Here is an 18,901-nt window from a genome sequence, read left to right as displayed (position 1 = left end):
GTTTTTAGTGGCAAAAATAAGTCTATTTGAGATTTGCAACAGCAAAACGATTTTGGCTGCTGCAATAAAAGAATGTTTATTGGTGCTTGTTCAAACCTTTGCACTCTTAGCAGCTGTTTTATTTCTCCATGCCTAAAATGGCCATTTGAAAAGATGTGTATCATTTCTATGCCTTTTCTTAAAAGAGAAAAATACTGTTTGAAAATTGGTCATAAATGCTCTCTTCTGGTGCATGATTATTAATTTAAATAGATTTTAATTAATGGTAGGTTTTGAATATTTTCTTTTTTAAAAGAAAAATCACCTGTACTAACGCTGAAACACAGATCCCATATTGCTTCATTCTGATAAGAGCATTTACTTACTATGGCATTTAAAACATGCAATCATGCTTAAATTTTAATGTGGACTATTTCAGAAGTTAATTGAGTTGCCTTGAGGAGTAAAATTTAACTCAAATAGGTCTCCTTTCCAATTACCATTTTCTATTTTATTTATGCAAGTTAACAGGGAGAAAAGGAAAGAGTGAAATCAACATTTAATCTAAGTGTTTCACTGAACCATGACAGATATCATTCTGAAGATCACCAACTAAGTATTTAAAAAAAATTAAAATTACAATCCATTATAAGTAGCATTGATTGTTTCACACCAAATATGTCTTCTTTACTTCAGTAATGCTCACTATTTTTGTAGAGCTACTAAATATTTAATTTTGCTTACTAAAAGTAAATATAAAAGATGTTGCTAATTATGATATCTTGAAAAATTATTGCACTCTTATTACATTCAGTAGAATCAAGAGCCAAGACTAAAGGTAAATTACAAACTGAAGAGAGATATAGTTCACAAGCTCAGAGCTTTCTATATTTTAATGAGTCTTTCCTATTCTGCAACATGGAAAGTGATAGAACAATTGTTGTTTTCCTGCAAATTATAAACATTCATCTCCAAAATATGTTATGCTTGTTTGATCTCAAACTTTCAACTGTCAAAATTTACTGTGAAGAAGAATGAGATGCAAATTGAAAGCCCTGTAGTAATTTCAGGCAACTGCCCAAGCCTCTTGTTAACTGTAATTATTAAAACAATTTTTGGAGGATATGTAGTAAATAATGTCTTTCCACAGCTATCAAGCATGCCTACTTTTAAGGTTTGCAAAATTTAGGTTGAGTAGGGTTTGTCTTTCTGTCGATTCAAATATCAAAATATAAAATGCAGAAGTACAGAGAAAAAAGAAAATAATAAGGCTGCTTTTTCAAGAGGTAACAGCACTTACTTTATTTTTCCTTGAAGATGTTTTACTTCTCATGCAAGGAGCTTCTCCATTTGACTATCGTTTGTGCTTCTTCGTTTTTATTACTTTGTCTATTTTGTTGTCCCTTCAGTTATTGCTTCGTCTGGGTCCTCTGGTAAGAACTGTCCAATATGGTTGAATTTCTGACACAAGTTCTCATTCTTCTCGGCGCACACAAGTAAAGATAGAAACCCCCGGGGGATCATTATTATAGTTCATCATACAGTCAACCAGATGTTCAGACATTTGGCATGTTTGTCTACCTATCCTTTTCAAAGATCTGGACATAAGTATATAAGAATGTTTGATGGTGTTACAGATATTGTTGCAGTATGTAACCTCTTCCAAGTAAAGCCGCCTTTTGCAGTTGACTGATAGTAAATTTCCAATGCCAATGGTACTCAAGTGATGCTCCAGTTGTTTTGGGATTGAATGTAAAGTTATTGGCTATTACTATTGGTATTATCTTTGCTTGTTTTTGCAATAGTTGTTCTATTTCTATTTGCAGGTCTCTGTATTTTTTATATTCTATTATTTTCAAAATATATAAATACTTTCTCTTCTATTCTGTTATCTCTGGATTCTGCCATATCCATTAGAGTTTTTTTCTGTTTCTTATCCACAGTTGTTAAGTCTGGAGTACTATGTGAAAGTCTTCTGTTTAAATTCTAAAATCTCAAAGCAAATTAGCTTCATCATTTGTTAGGTTTATATTTTTATTCAACTATCAAGTCCTTCCCAAGGAAATGGAATGGGCAGACGTTAAAGTTATGCAGGTTATTCTTTAGGGCAGAACTGCAATATCTTAATTTTCTTGCAAATCCACCAGCTCGTGACTAATTGCTAAGAAGTCATGCCCAGGATTGAATTGAAAGCTAACATTCTGTGATTAATCCAATAGAAACAGCTTTTGATTTCCAAACACCATTGTCCTCTCAAGAGGATTTAGGATATAGCAACAAATAATTTATCTTAATTTAAATCACACCTTTGTTGTATTTTTCTGTTTTTTTCTATCACCCCAAAGCAACTCAGAGAGACTTAGGAGAGCTTTTGGTGACTTCCAGATCTCTACTGAGAATAGCTTTTTAAAAAGTACTGATGCTGTGATGTGTCCTAATTTGGTTCTGCTTTTGCTTGGAAAGAGGGGGGAAATAGATTTACATTTACAATTTTAAAAGCTATCATTTCTGCTTTCACCCCCATCTCAGTAAGTTGGTTATTTATATGTAACTTTTCCCCGTAAGATAACCCTTAGGTGCTACGGTAATGGCTATATGGATATAGACTAATCAGCTTTCCATAGGGAACTTAATTTCATTTAAGCTTCATTAAATTCCATCCCTTAGGTGACTTTCAAAGTATCTTAAAATTTGATAGGATTGTAATGAGCCTAGTATTTATAGGGAGGTGGGGATTCTCCATAAAGAAAGGCAATGTGTATGCCGACATCCAGTGTGGAGGAGGTAATGTTTAAACGAAATTGCCAGAACTGCTACTAGATAGGGAAACTGCTATAAATTATGACTTTTAGGGATGTACAGTATGATTTGCTATCACCAGCAATTTCCAGGCTCCTAAATCATCCTTGTAAATAATAATTGGAGAGCTGGTTTCCCAGACTTTTATCAATTTATCTGTGCTACTTTCCCATCTATTTCCTTCCTGCTCTCCACTGTTAGGCAGTGTGGGGAACCTGCTGATGGTCAACTGGAATAACGGCATTATCCATAAAGGAGGAACGTCATGTCAGTGAAAGGCTTTTTTTTTAGGGGAGAGGTGTGGTATACCATTTTTCTATGCACAAACTTAGAGAGAAAGGGTTGATGATGGAAAATGACTTCCAGTGCATTGCCTGAAATCAGAAAGTAGTCATAGGAAAATGAACCTTGTGTATCAACATGGGGCACTTTAGTCATCTTGTTACTTATTTATCACACCACCCAGACCCATGGTTGGATAAATGGAGTAAAAAAAAGGGGCCTCGTGTTCTTTTATTTAATTTATAAATTACCGTATTTTTGGAGTATAAGACGCACCAGACTATAAGACGCACCTTAGTTTTTGGGGAGGAAAATAGGGAAAAGAATTTGCTTACCAGGTATTCATCTAGCTAGCGTCCTTAGTCTGGTCAGCTTCAGCACATTATTTTATCCTCTGGTTAAGGGCTTAAAAAAATTATTCTGAGAGAGTAACAGTGAAAGAGCTTGCAAGCCAGTAAGAGCTGGGAACATCATTAGCAGCTGGAAAGAAACAGTCTGAGCAAGTAGAGCAATGGAAAAAAACCTGCAAAGACTTAAGGCTTGGAAAACATTCTTCACAGAGAGTAACAATGAAAGAGCTTGGGTACATTAATAGCAGCTGGTTAGAGTTGGAAAGAAATATCTGGAGCAAGTAAAGCAATGAACCCCCCCCCCCTACAAAAACAGGGTTTGGAATGCATTCTTGGTAGAAAGTAACAATGAAAGAGCTTGCAAGCCGGTAAGAGCTGGGAGCATTGTTAGCACCTGGTTAGGACTGGAAAGCAACTTACTCAGCAAGTTAGAGCAGCGTTTCCCAACCGGTGTGCCGCGGCACACTGGTGTGCCGCGAGACATCGCCAGGTGTGCCGCCTGGGCGGGGCGCTGCGGTGCCTCTGAACTCTCCGCTCCTGCCCGATGCCGCGGTTTCTGGCGCTCTCCTGCTGGGCCCCAAAGAAGGAAGGCAGGAAGGAGAGCTCCATTCTTCGCGCAGGCAGTCACGGGGAGATGGCCGGGGGGGGGGGGCGGCTAAAGCGGCCCCGGGCACCGTTCCCTGTAGGCTTTTCCAGGGGCGCGCAGGAGAGCGCCAGAAACCGCGGCATCGGGCAGGAGCGGAGAGTTCAGAGGCACCGCAGCGCCCCGCCCAGGCGACAGGGAAGCTTCAGCTGGGCCGCGGCATCGAGCAGGAACCGGGAGGTCGGAGGCACCGGCACGGCAGCGCCCGCCCAGCTGAAGCTTCCTTGTCATCATCGGCAAGTGTCCTTTGGGGCCCGGCGGGAGGGCACTGGCGGTGGGAGCGGGGGGGGGCGCGGCTGCAGCGGCTCAGGCAGTCGCGGGGAGATGGTGGGGGGGCGGCTAAAGCGGCCCCGGGCACCGTTCCCTGTAGGTGGCCCTGTAGGCTTTTCCAGGGGCGCGCAGGGAGCCGCGGCCACCCGCCCGCCTACCGGATTTCCCTCCACGCGGTTGGGGAGGTGGATTCGCCGCCCCCGCCAGCCCGATCTCCCTCCGTGGGGGGGTGGGGTGCGATGAACCGACGACCGGGGGCTGTCCGTCCGTGTTGGGTGGTGCAGGGCAGGCACAGGCAGCCCCAGGGGAGAACAAGGGAGGGAGAGAAAGGAAAGAGAGAGTAAGGGAGGGAGAGAAAATTGAATGAAGGAGGGAGAGAAAGAAAGAGTAAGAAGTAGAAAGGATAGAGATAAAGGAAGAGAAAGAGGGGGAGAAAGGAAAGAGGGACGAAGGTGGGAGAGAAAATTGAATGAAGGAGGGAGAGAAAGAAAGAGTAAGTAGAAAGGATAGAGAAAAAGGAAGAGAAAGGGAGGGAGAGAAAGGAAAGAGGGAGGAAGGGGGGAGAGAAAATTGAATGAAGGAGGGAGAGAAAGAAAGAGTAAGAAGTAGAAAGGATAGAGAAAAAGGAAGAGAAAGGGAGGGAGAGAAAGGAAAGAGGGAGGAAGGGAGGGAGAGAAAATTGAATGAAGGAGGGAGAGAAAGAAAGAGTAAGAAGTAGAAAGGATAGAGAAAAAGGAAGAGAAAGGGAGGGAGAGAAAGGAAAGAGGGAGGAAGGGAGGGAGAGAAAATTGAATGAAGGAGGGAGAGAAAGAAAGAGTAAGAAGTAGAAAGGATAGAGAAAAAGGAAGAGAAAGGGAGGGGGAAAAGGGAAAGAGGGAGGAAGGGGGAGAGAAAGAAGATATGAAGGAGGGAGAAAAAGAAAGAGAGATAGGAAGGAAAGAGGGAGAGAAAGGAATGAGAGAGAAAGGGAGGGAGAGAAAGGGAATGAAAGAGGGAGAAGGGGTGAGAGATAGAAAGGATAGACAGAAAGGGAGAGAAAGGAAAGAGAGAAAGGGAGGGAGAGGAAGGAAAGAGATGAGAGAGGAAGGAGGAGACAGAAAGAGAGGAAGGAAGGAAGAGAGAAAGAAAGAGGGATGGAGAGAGAAAGGAAGGAAGAGAGAGAAAGAGGGAGGGAGAGAGAAATAGAGCGAAAGGGAGGAAGAGATATTTTTTTTGTCCAAACTTTTTTTAGCGCCCCCCCCCCATGTTCCCCAGGATTTTGAAAATATGAAAAATGTGCCGCGGCTCCAAAAAGGTTGGGAAACACTGAGTTAGAGTAATGAAACAAGCCCTGCAAAGACTTAGGGCTTGGAAAACATTATTCGCAGAGAGAAACAATGAAGGAGCCTGCAAGGTAAGAGCTGGGAAGATTGTTAGCAACTAGTTAGGGCTGGGGGGGGAAAGCTACATTCAGAGTATAAAATGCACCCTAATTATCAGCCTTTTTTGGGAAGGAAAAAGGTGAAACTTATAAATCGAAAAATAAGGTATAAAGAAAGGGAAAAAATAATGTGTCTGCTCTTTCTTGTCCTTCAAAACAATCCACTAAAAATAAGAGCTTTTTCACCTATTAATTTGATATGTACAAGACACCTTATCCTGTCTCTTAACTCATTCCAGAAAGTGTCTGTTCCTATTCTGAGAGCTGGAACAGGAGAACCCCTGCACCGCTAGCCTGTGCAAAGTTGTTTGAACTAGAACTATATTCTGAGGTCTTTTTTTCTCAAGCTGTTGTGCTGCACTTCTCTGCCTTCTAACTTGCTGGGTGCAATCATTAAGATTACTTTTTGGCAGCTGGGCTGTTTGGAAGAGTATGATCTGTCTCACAAATTTTGATCTGGTTTCAAATATTTTGATCTTACAGCAGATTGATACAAGGAATGAATAGCAATATGAAATCTTGCCATAAAGACTGATATAATATATAATGTGATTATTGAATGAATGAAAACGAATGGTTTAAAGTTAGAATTTTAAGAATCTTTTTAGTATATTAATTGGATAAACTGTATTGTTGTGTTTTTGATATATGCTGTGAGCCGCCCCGAGTCAACAGAGAGAGGCGGCATACAAGTCCAATAAATAAATAAAATAAATAATGAATTAGTGACATGAGAAAATATTATTTTACTGAAAGAGTAGTAGATCCTTGGAACAAACTTCCAGCAGATGTGGTAGATAAATCCACAGTAACTGAATTTAAACATGCCTGGGATAAACATATATCCATCCTAAGATAGAATACAGAAAATAGTATAAGGGCAGACTAGATGGACCATGAGGTCTTTTTCTGCCGTCAGACTTCTATGTTTCTATGTGATGGGAAAATATTTACCAAACCAGAACCAAGTTATGATATGTGGGAGATATACATTTCCCAGTGCAGGGAAGAGTGCTTAAAAGGGCTTTGGTCTGTCATAAATGGCATACCTGTCATATGCATAGTGCCATTTGAGTATTTTGGTGTCTTCTACTGAGTACAAACTAAGGATCTTGAGAAAAAGAAGAAGAAAAGCCAAGTCCTATTAACTCTCATATTTAAAGAAATCCTCCATCAATTAGTTTCATTTGATGGGAGAGAGGTGTCATTTGTGATGACATAGAACCAGCATTTTGTCATCATCCTTTTTTGGCTCTTCACTCACTCACACACATATGGACAGACAGGTAAATGACTTGGATTAAGAGGTAAAAAGAGTTATCATTTTCAAAGTGGTGCACAATTAGATACAATGGTTAATATAAAGAGGAATCAAATTCAAAACGGTTTGATAATTATAAGAGTGGGTTGAAAATAATAGAACAAATGTAAGTGCAGAGTTATTCATTTTGACAACTGAAGTCTACAGGTATACCTGGCTTGGAAATATTATTTGTGAAAAATGTTATGGAATACTAAGCAATTGATTCAAATTGAATGTGATCCACTGGCATGATATATCTGTAAAAAAGGCAAATGATGAAGTATAATTTTTAAAATTATACTTCAAAATAGGAAAGTGATCATTTTCTTTGATCAGGCATCACCTCAAGTGCTTGAGATTATGTTTGTTTTGGGCATCATACCTAAGAAAGATTGAGGAAAGATTGAGATTGAGATAATATGAGCTTTTTCAGAAGAAAAAGATTGATGAAGTATGAGCTATATTCAGAAGAAAAAACCGCAAGGGGGATTAGAAAGTAAATCCTATGAAAAAAGTCTTAAGGAGCTGAAATATTTAGCCACAAAAAAAACAAGTGAGGTAGGACATGATCCTACTCTTCAAATATATGAAATCTTTTCAATAGAAAATCAAGATTTGTTCTTTCTCATTCCAGAGTATGCAATGTGAAGTAAACAATTAGAACTAGAGAAAGGCAGACTCTGATACTTTACTCATTCATTTATTTATTTATTTTTATCCCTTTTTTATAAATGACTCGAGGCATATCTACCCCTTTCTCCTTCTATGCTCCTTTCTCCTTCTATTTCTCCCAAACAGCAATGATCTCTGAGGTGAGCTGGGCTGCTTGTTGACTAGCAGCTGCACTTACCCATCATGTATTCAAAGTAACATCTGCATGTTAGACTGCAGATTCTTCTTGCTGTTGTTCCTCCAAGTTATGGTTGACTCCTGACAACTACCTAAAATAATCCCAGCAGTTTTCTTGGCAACATTTCAGTATCGAAATCCACTGAGAGGTCAAGAATCACCTGGACAGAGGATAAACCCCTGTCCCGGACCCGCCAGAGATCATCCATCAGTGCTACCAAAGCATATGTCTATCACATGATCCAAAACTGAAGATGCCTCCCAGTCATTTCATCCTAGTGGCCTTGACTTTTTAGAAAGAATGTTATTTAAACTACTACATATCCCCCGTCCCATTTTCTCATAGTCAAAAATGTGGCAGGCCTGAATGCAAAAAAGTAAAAGATGGCTTCCAGGCCTGGCAGGCTCCCCCCACCCCCTCAGAAAAGGAACGACTCCTAGAATGAATTAAAAGCCAGGTTAATATAGGTTAATACAAGTATCACATTAACCACCTTTAGGCTTATCAGGGAATTTATCATGAAACTGTTTGACTAAGGCATCTGCATAAATATCCCAGCTTTTCACCCAAATAGCATCAGAGAAGAGGTATCCTTTACAATGCACTAAATATTGCAAACAATCTCTTTGTAGTCTTGAGTCTAGAATTTTCTTCGCCTCATAATGAGGCTCAACCTGCATCACAATCGGTTTTGGGGGGTGAAGCAGGTTGAGGTCTCAATCTAGATCCTTCATTAGGCTTTAACAGGCTGAAATGGAAAACAGGATGGATTTTTCCCAGTATGTAGGGAAGATTTAACTGCACAGTTACTGGGTTAATCACCTTAACTATGGGAATGGGACCTAAGTATTTACTCTTCGTATATATTTGGTGGAAAGGTACACATGATCTCCCATCCAGAAGTGGGGTTGGACAGATTGGTGTTTGTCCACCTGTTTTTTGTATGCTTTGGCTGCTTCAGTCAGGACTTTTTTCACATTCTCCAAATCTTTCTTCAATGACTCCATCCACTTATTTAGAGTCATGGAAGAGGGCTGTTCTCTTGGAACTTCTGACATTCCATGCCGCTCATAATTTGAAAAGGCATCAGTCTACACGGCTGTGTACTACATTATTGCAAGTCACTTCGGAGAAAAGAAGCAAGTCAGCCCAATTATCTTGTGGTAAGGTCGGATGTATTGCTCCTTGCCATTGGCTCATTCCACGGCTCCATTGGTACTCAAATGGAAAGCCGAGTTAAGGCCCTTGTTATGACCCAAAGGATCTCTGGAATTCTTTCCAGAACTTAGCATTGAATTGAACCTCTTGGTCAGAGATGACCTGCTGCAGGACTCCATGTAGCTGGTAGACTTGTTTGATGAAGATCTTGGCGAATTTTTTGGCTGAGGGGAACCCACAACAAGGGATAAAATGAGTCTGTTTGGAAAATAGGTCTATCACAGTCCAGATCACAGTGTTGACCCCATTTTCCAGGGATTCTACTATAAAGTCCATAGTTATCTCCTCTCATGGCCGGCTAGGCTCAGCTACCTGTCGAAGCAAACTGGGATGCTTCCCCAGTTTTTTTTTTTTTATTTGTAGCACATATGGCACAACTTTTCATCTAGCCCTCCACATCTGCTTTCATTTCATTTCTCAAAAATGTAAAGGCACACGTGGACACCAAGTGAGAAAAGCTAAGCATTTTGGCCTGTTGAATGCTACCTATTATTAAAAAATTATTTGATGCATTCTTTTTGTTCTATTTAGTATCATTGTAGTTAAATTATGGGCAAAACATTGGTAGGCTTTTGTTCTATTTAGTATCATTGTAGTTAAATTATGGGCAAAACATTGGTAGGCTTTCAAGGTTTTAAATAGGTTTCCTGCATAGGAGCAAATTTTCATCCTGCACAGTGTTCTACTACCAACAGTAGCTTCTTTAAATGCACTATTGGACTTGCAAATGTGGGGAAAGGCTTGCCTTTCTCCTTGTATTTTGGGTTCTTGGGTTTTAAGCAGAAAAGTTCAGGACACAATTTTGCAGCTAGGTGTTTGTCATCTTTATACGCTACTGTGTTCTTTTGTAATATGTTTTGCTAGGCTATACAAATACACTCTTTAAATAACTGGACAAATATGCAAATACATGCATATGTACATACACTCTGATTGTTCTATTAGACTGACTGATGTATTATTCATTCTTTCTTCCTTTGATTTTTTTTCAGAGTTATATACATGGAAGCAGTCAGGCACAGTTCGTTGCAGAGTCCCATATTATTCTCCTTCTGAGTATCCTTCAGATGTTGATGGCAGACAAGCATGGCAAGATTCAGTCAGAATCCACAGTTAAATGGAATTGCACTGACAGTATTTGTCATTGAAATATTTAACAGGTATCGAATTTCCTACCTATTGAATATGTTTAGCTTGGTACCCTTTATTTTTGCTGTTTTGTTGCTAGAGAAGTTCAAGCTTGGTTTAGTTTACTGTTACTACATAACTTTTCCTTTTCTCAATTCTAATGCTGTGCTGGGAACTTTAACCCTTATCACTGAGAATTAGCTTATAATGGAAGAGGTATTTAACTAAGTGATATGAACTTGATCAGTTGGTAAAAGATGTCTGTCCCAACTAAAAGACGATTCACATCCTGTACATAATGTGGAAATATGGAAGTAGGTCCCAGACACAATATGTGTGTGTGTGTGTGTGTGTGTGTGTGTGTGTGTGTGTGTGTGTGTGTGTAGATTGTTCTGAGTTCAGGTTTTACCCTGTGTAATATTTTGAGTGTCTATGCAACGTTTCGGTGAAATCACATTCACCATCATCAGACTGAAGTTGTTAGCTTCGTGCTGCTTTGAATATATTCTGGTACTATTTCGGCCTTGTTCTTGCCTCATCATATACATATATATATGCTTGTACTTTGTCTTCTCCTGGTTTGTGATCTTGTTCATATTCAACATTGATAATACAACTTTGGAAATTAAGAATCATTATAACTTTATATATTTGTATTTTTAGATATGACAACATGTATCTTGGGTCTATTTTTATTTTTCCTTTTTTACATTAATGAATTAATGTTTTTTCACGCTGACAAGATGGATTTCAATATACCCAGTAATGAAGAAAGGGGTCGTTATTGAAATGAACCTGACCGTCCTAAACAGTCAGGTTTAAGTCTTTTCTGCAAGAGTGACCAGCTTTTTCTTTTAACCAAAGGCCACAATTCAGATGGCATGCTGTGAATTGCATTGCAGACAAGGATGGGAAAAAAAGGAGATCCAAATGACGTTGAAAATTACAAACCAATCTCTTTGGGTTGCGTCAGTTGCAAAGTCATGGAATCAATCATAAACCAATCCATTAAAAACTAATAGCCTACTTTCCAACAAACAATTTGGTTTCAGAAAAAAATTATCCTGTAATCTGCAGCTCTTACACTGCAAAAACATGTGGACTACTCAACTTGATCAGGGCAAAACAATAGACACAATCCACATAGACTTTTGTAAAGCCTTTGATTCAGTAGTTCACAACAGACTTCTTCTGAAATTAAAATCCTATGGCATCTCTGAACCACTACATGATTGGATAACAATGTTCCTGTCTAACAGGCAGCAAGTGGTCAAAATAGGAATGCTTCCTCCACTATGGTGGGATGTTGGATCCAGGCAGCCATTTCAGTCACCTACAAACAATTGCCTCAACCTTGTCCACCTCCTTTGACTGCTCACTCTACTTGAAGCGCTGCCACTACTGCAGCCTGGTCGGCATGTGCTTCAATTGCTGAGAAATGCCAGGTGGCGACTTGGACATCTCCTTCACCTTTTATCTGGCATTATAAAGTTGACCAGTTTGCTTCGGCTGAAGCATCATTGGGCAAGAGGGTGTTTCAACAGGTGGCATGGGACTTGGACTAGCCCAGACATCCATAAGTACCCTCTCTAGGGACAAGGGCTTTGGTATGCCCCATCCTTGGAGACTAGTTCCACCCACTATGAAGAAGGAGCATTGGTTAGCGTGATACTCCCTTTCTCGTAGGGTGGAGCTAGTCTCCAAGTCCCTCCCTTCTATGGATAATTATTTCCTGGATGGCTGTCCTCTTACTAGTCTTCTTAACTCTATGTTATATGGAGCAGCAAGCTGAGTCTGTCTTACTCCTTTGCACAAAAGAGGGGGTGTTACACATGGGGAACCCTATTTATACGTTTTCAGACCCAGTCCTTATTGGCTATGGTCGGTGTCATTCCCATCCTTGGAGACTAGCTGTACCAACGCCCCTTCTCTAAGCAACCTGCAGCCAGAGGCATACTGAATCTTTAGAATTATCATTGCATAAAAGATGGCAGATTTAATTGCTTTAAATAACTTTTCCATTTGGAAAGGTTGGTTCTTTGGAACAAATAATTTCTGTAGCTGTAGAAAGATAATTAGTTTACAACTTTATAAAAACCAGAGCCAAAACATTTGGCTTGACAGCTTATAGTCTTTACACAATCCTATTTATAGTCAGATAGACAGACAATGTATCCTTCTCCCTATGTAAGACAACTAAGAAAATCATTTTTATAAAAGCAGAATTGATACTCTTTTATTAACAGCCTTGGTAACTTTGGGGGGAAATGATGAAGTAATAGAAGAATTAGAGGCTTGCTCATTTATTACCTAGCAGAAATGGGCCAGGTAGTTGACAAACACAAGCTCGACCTTCTTCAGACACCAGCAAACAACTTTCAGTTCTACCCATAGACAGATTTTTTTTGTTAATGAATTGATTTAAGCTTAAAGCTCAAGTTAACCTTTGTTTATTACAGCTTGAAATAAATGTTATGTTTCCATATTTACATGGAAAAGGAATATGTATTTGGATATGTTTATGAAAGTGGATACACACACACACACATATTCATACACATATACAAATAACTTTGAAGTGAGTTTTTAAGGAGAATCTTGACGGGTTTAAATACTGTCCACTTCTTACACTTGTTTATGTTATGTTCCTGTTATGATCCAGAAGATTGTATACTCACACAACTATATCCAAAAGTATATCCACTATCGCACCACCAACAGAAGCTAAAAAAAATATAACACTATTCTGCGTCAAAAATTTTTTTTAGAAACAACCAATAGACATCACAGGGCCTTACCGTAGCAAACAACCCAACTAAACTCCTCCAAATGAAATGTCTGTAAGGAAACAACCAAGCTCAGAAAGAAACCCAATAACTGCACAATTTAATCCTGAGTTGCCTGTATTTCCCTTCTATTAGGGTATTTTAGTTTATAAGCCTGAAAAGATAAATCATAATAGAAATGATGATATAATACACTCTAAAAATCTTTTCAGTTGAAAAGCAAAATAAAAATAAACGAGGCCATATTATTATGTCCTACTGCATGGTTTTGCTGCCAAGAAGTCTGAAATGTTATATTATTTCAATTGCAAGGTATGAAATGCACCAGCCCAATTCTGAGAAGCTCTGAGCTCTTTTGGAGCAGTTAAAATCCTCAGGAAAAAAGCAAAGGAGCTATTGTTCCTCATACATAAATGCTGCGCAAGGATTTTTCAATGGCCACTACAAATAGGTGTGCATATTTAAGCCAACCGTGTAACAACCTTGTAAAGGTAGCCAGTGAATCCTTTCACTTCACTTGCTTCTGAATTCCTTTTGTTTTCTTAGCAACATGCCCTTGGCAATTCTGTGTATTGCTTGTATTCAAAAAGATAGTCTTGAAGCATGTTGTTGTAAATTCATAGAAATTCTGTTCCTTTTCTGTCCCTCTTGGTTTTTCCAACCGGCATCTTTTTGCAATAATGTATCTTGCACGTCTTGTTGATTTCCAAGGAAATCCAAGGCAATTTTATCAAATCATATTTATTTAGGGGTTTATGAATCTGGCTTAAGGCTCTGGAAACCAGTTTTCAGTTCCACATTGACATTTTGAAAGGCAAGCTTTCCGAAATGTAAGTTATGTCCCCACCAATGGTAATCTCCCACCCATTTTCTCTGCATGTGGAGCATCAAATGACATATATTTTCAAAACAGAGGTAAGAAACTCACACCGGATGCACTTTGGGAATTGTCTTTAGGTTTGGCTTACTTTAAATCTGTCACTTTTAACAGCAGCATCTTGCCAGTTTTTCCTCAACATCTGTTCTCATTTATCTTCAACAAGTAAAGCTTTGTTTTTCCTTCCTAAAAGCAACAATCGCTTGTTATCAGGTGCAATGGAGAATGAAGCTTTATGTACTGTAAACATATTTGTCACCAGCTCAGTTGAATGATCATTGCCTGAAGGTGCTGTATATAATTTCCCACAAATAATAGTTTGTAGATTTAGGCAGACTTATATTAATATTTTGGGTGCCCTGCATGGGGTTTGTTGTTTCTTTTTGAGAAAGCCATTAATAAATCATCCTCAAAGTGAGAGGCATTTGAGAAAAGTTTAATGACTAAATACAACAAACTGACTGACTGAATAGAAAATCGTCATTAAGTAGCTATTTATACTTTTAACTAAACAGTCTTGTTTCTTATGAATGAATTTTACTTCCTTGGTATTCATATGGTTTTAAGACTTTTAGGAGAGGTGGATGAGTGGGTGAATTTATAAAATCCATGGGCAGGAATTCTGTGGCTGGTTATCCTTGCAAAGATTTATTGGTGGTGCAGGATTTAGATTGTCATCAGTTAGCACTGTCTTGGGTATTTCATATCTTCAGTATTAGCTTTTACAGGACAGAGATTTCTTCGCTTTAAATCTCTGCTGGAAATGAGGAGAATCTACTTTAACTCTTTGGAGCACTGCATTTAGTTTCAGAAGTTAACATCTACCATAAAGAATATTTTAGAAGAGGAAATAACATGAAAGATTTTTCAGAATTTAAACAAGAAAATCTCATGTTGGAATTTATTGCCTGGAGAAATAATATTTTAGATAGAACATTAAGAGATAATAATTGGATTTTACTATAGCTAACAAAAAGTGTCCAGAAAAGCCCAATTTTATTATTGAGGTTTTTTTAAAATAGGATAGATAATTCCCATAGCAGTATTCCATCATGGAACTTGCAGTGACCTTGAAAAATGTGTTGCTTAGTTCGAATGGCAAGTTTCTGATTTTAATGTGGCAAATTATAAGTATATATGTATATGTTCATAAAGGTGATGTTAAAAGTGGCGAAATCCAGTTTTCAAACAATAATAGCTAAATTCCAAATTGACAGTTTCATTCCTTGGCCTTAATTTGTCAGCCTTCTTATTTATTTATTCATTCATTCATTCATTCATTCATTCATTCATTCATTCATTCATTCATTCATTCAATTTTTATGCCGCCCTTCTCCTTAGACTCAGGGCGGCTTACAACATGTTAGCAATAGCACTTTTTTAACCGAGCAAGGCTATTGCCCCCACAATCCGGGTCCTCATTTTACCCACCTCGGAAGGATAGAAGGCTGATTCAACCTTGAGCCGGTGATGAGATTTGAACTGCTAACCTTCAGATCTACAAGTCAGCTTCAGTGGCCTGCAGTACAGCACTCTACCTGCTGCGCCACCCCGACTCATTTCTAATGCTTGTCTTAGAAAATATCTTGGTTATCTTGGGCTTGGGAGTGGGAGGCCACCGTTTTACAGTGGTTCTCCTCCTATCTCTCTGGTTGTTCGCAGTCAGTGTTAGTGGGGGGGGAAGAGGTCCATCCCTCGGCCTCTCCTCTGTGGGGTGCCGCAGGGGTCTGTTCTCTCCCCTCTACTATTTAATATCTACATGAAGCCACTGGGTGAGATCATCCGACACCATGGGGTGAGGTATCATCAGTATGCTGATTATATCCAACTATACATCTCCACCCCATGCCAATTCAGTGAAGTGGTGGATGTGATGTGCCGGTGCCTGGAAGCTGTAAGGATCTGGATGGGGGCCAACAGGCTCAAGCTCAACCCAGACAAGACTGAGTGGCTGTGGGCATTTCCTCCCAAGGGCTCCTCGATCTGGCCGTCCATTGTTCAGGGTGGGGGGGCATTAACCCACTCAGATATGGTCCGCAACTTGGGTGTCATCCTGGACCCACAGCTGAGTTTTGACCACCATCTTTCGGCTGTGGCCAGGGGGACCTTTGCCCAGGTTCGCCTGGCTTACCGGTTGTGGCCCTATTTGGACCAGGAGGCTCTACACATAGTTATTCAGGCTCTCATCACTTCCCGTCTTGATTATTGCAACACGCTCTACATGGAGCTACCCTTGAAAAGTGTTCGGAGACTGCAAATAGTCCAGAATGCAGCTGCAATAACTGTCATGGGTATGCCTCGGTATGCCCATATAACACCTATGCTCCACGAGCTGCACTGGCTTCCTATTAGTCTCCGGGACAATTCAAGGTGTTGGTTATTACCTATAAAGCCCTACATGACTCAGGGCCAGACTATTTACGGGGCCGCCTCTTGCCAAATACCTCCCAGAGACCAATAAGAGCACACAGAGTTGGGCTCCTCAGGGTCCCATCGACGAAGCAATGCAGATTGGCGGGACCACATGGGAGGGCCTTCTTGGTGGCTGCCCTGGCTTTGTGGAACCAGCTACCCCCCGATGTCCATACTGCTCCCACCCTACTGGCCTTCCATAAGGCCACGAAAACCTGGCTTTGCCGGTAGGCATGGGGGGCCATGAACTAACAACTGGCAAGGCCACACTGTATGAACAGTATGTATGTATGGGATTATGACTGCTTTATAATTAATGGGTTTCTTTTTAATACGGGGATTTATATTTTTAGATTATATTCGACTTCTTTTTTTTTGTTCTACTTAAATTCATCATCTAATGGTTAGAAGTTAAAAAAAACTTACAACATTTGATTATAAATGAAGACATCTTTCTTGAATGGATTGGAAATATGGGATTTAAAAAACAAACATTTCATCCATGATATTATCTTTATCCAACAGATATTATTTCATGTTAAGGAAGTTTAAAATGATAGCTTTTAGAGTATGTCCCATCTGCTAGGGAAAGTAATAAAGAAATAAATAAGTGCATATATAGTAGTCTTCTGAAAGTTGCTTTTGGTTTAAACATTTCATTAAAAAAAGACAAATCAACACTCAGGTTTTTGTATAATTGTAGATTTATTTATTTATTTATTAAATGTGTTTATTTATTTATTTTATTATTTATTAATTTGACTTCTATGTCGCCCAATCCCAAAGGACTCAGGACTCAGATTATCAGCTGATCTTAATTTTTTTTATCCAAATAACACTTTAAATCACAAACAATATAGCATCTGAGATATTCTTGGGGGGGGGGGGGGTGTTTGATGTTGAAAAGAGTGGAAAAGAAGAAAGGACCAAAAACTCTTATTTAGTGTGTGTGTGTGTGTGTGAGAGAGAGAGATACACACACACACACACACTGAGAAAACCTAAAGGAAAAGTATTTTGATTCTAAAAGAAACCAAAGAGAATTTTGTAAATGGCTTAGGCTGAAATGTGTATCAAAATGATATATGTTTGCAGTGAAAGGAAATAAAAAATCTTTTAGAGCTATTTGGGCATATACTATGAGGTATGGAGAAATGCATCCAAGATTATTTACTTATTGTCATATGCTAACTATTTACTTATTCAGATTTATATGGCCACATATCTAATCAAAAAAGCTATGGAGAGCTAACAACAGTTGAAACACATATAAACAGGAAATAATAGATTTAATATTTATTTATTTATTTATTTAATTCGACTTCTAAGCCGCCCAATCCTTAAGGACTCAGGGTGGCTTACAATAATAATATAAACATCCGTCCCTAAATCTAAAAATAATCAGAAAATCCTATTTTCCAGGCAAATAGCTTGTCAGTTATCATCCAAGGGAGAAAAAGAGGCAAGATACCTATAAATTGGCCATCTAGACTTTTGCAAAAGAAATACGGTTATTCTATAGCATTCCCTATACTGCTAACATTGTACAGTTCCTCGGAGAGTAGCTGAACAGTTCTCCAAACACAATGATGTTTTATGTACTTCCTTCCCTGTCGTAGTGCTGCTATTGATTTGATTAAATCAGTTAGGCAGCCAAGAGACTCTCTTTTATTCCACTAAATTGTACAATTGATCCTCTGCCCTATGCCTCTCAAAAGCCACTCTCAAAGCCATTCCATCTTTCATTATCTTTGCATAAAGTAAAAATACTTGAAACTATAAAAATAAATATAAATATAAATATTCATTTATATTCATTTCAAGATGTTAGTTTATGTATTACAAAAGGAAACAAAGCCATATTCTTTGCTTGAAGAAAGAAACGAGGGGAAAGTATTATGGCAGGTAAATAAATGCTAGCTCAAGAATTATGGGAGTTGTCTACCCATATAGGGCTACATTATGTCATTTATTTATTTGTTTGTTTGTTTATTTAGTCAAGTACAAATTGGTAGTATACAAAGATATAAACAATGTTTATATACATGATACTAGCAAAAGAGAAACGAGTAAATGTTTGGAAACATTTACTCTGCAGACTTGGGGCGGCTCACAACAATAATAAAACAATGTACAGAGAACAAATCTAATATTTAAAAATCTAAAACTCCATTATTTAAAAGAATATACAACACAAACATACCATACGTAAAACTATATAGGCCTGGGGGAGATGTCTCAATCCCCCATGCCTGTCAGCAGAGGTGGATTTTAAGGAGTTTGCGAAAGAGAAGGAGGGTGGGGGCAATTCTAATCTCCGGGGGGAGCTGGTTCCAGAGGGTTGGGGCCATAACAGAGAAGGCTCTTCCCCTGGGTCCCGCCAGACAACATTGTTTAGTCGAGGGGACCCGGAGAAGGCCAACTCTGTGGGACCTAACCGGTCGCTGGGATTTGTGCGGCAGAAGGCGGTCTCGGAGATATTCTGGCCCGATGCCATGAAGGGCTTTATAATACAAAGGTAGTCCTTGACGTATGACCATAAAGGAGTCTGTTGTTAAGTGAGACAGGTGTTAAGGGAGTTTTG

The 18,901-nt window shown here is 39.1% G+C and overlaps 1 protein-coding gene across 2 annotated transcripts in view; it reads left to right on the top strand.

The window, feature by feature from the left end:
• Positions 1-18,901, top strand: part of TUSC3 (tumor suppressor candidate 3) — a 152,742-nt gene that overhangs the window by 114,051 nt on the left and 19,790 nt on the right. The window contains exon 7 of one of the 2 annotated variants that reach the window (XR_011559557.1): positions 10,107-10,274. Coding sequence is in view for 1 of the 2 variants with exons in the window: in XM_070756623.1 (XP_070612724.1) it covers positions 10,107-10,170 (64 nt within the window). In the remaining variant the exon portion in view is untranslated. The remainder of the gene's footprint in view (positions 1-10,106; positions 10,275-18,901) is intronic. The other variant, XM_070756623.1, reaches the window with a different exon arrangement.

The sequence above is a fragment of the Erythrolamprus reginae genome, chromosome 7 (genome assembly GCF_031021105.1).
Source record: "Erythrolamprus reginae isolate rEryReg1 chromosome 7, rEryReg1.hap1, whole genome shotgun sequence".
NCBI lineage: Eukaryota > Metazoa > Chordata > Lepidosauria > Squamata > Dipsadidae > Erythrolamprus > Erythrolamprus reginae.
This window is presented reverse-complemented; position numbering and strand designations above follow the sequence as displayed.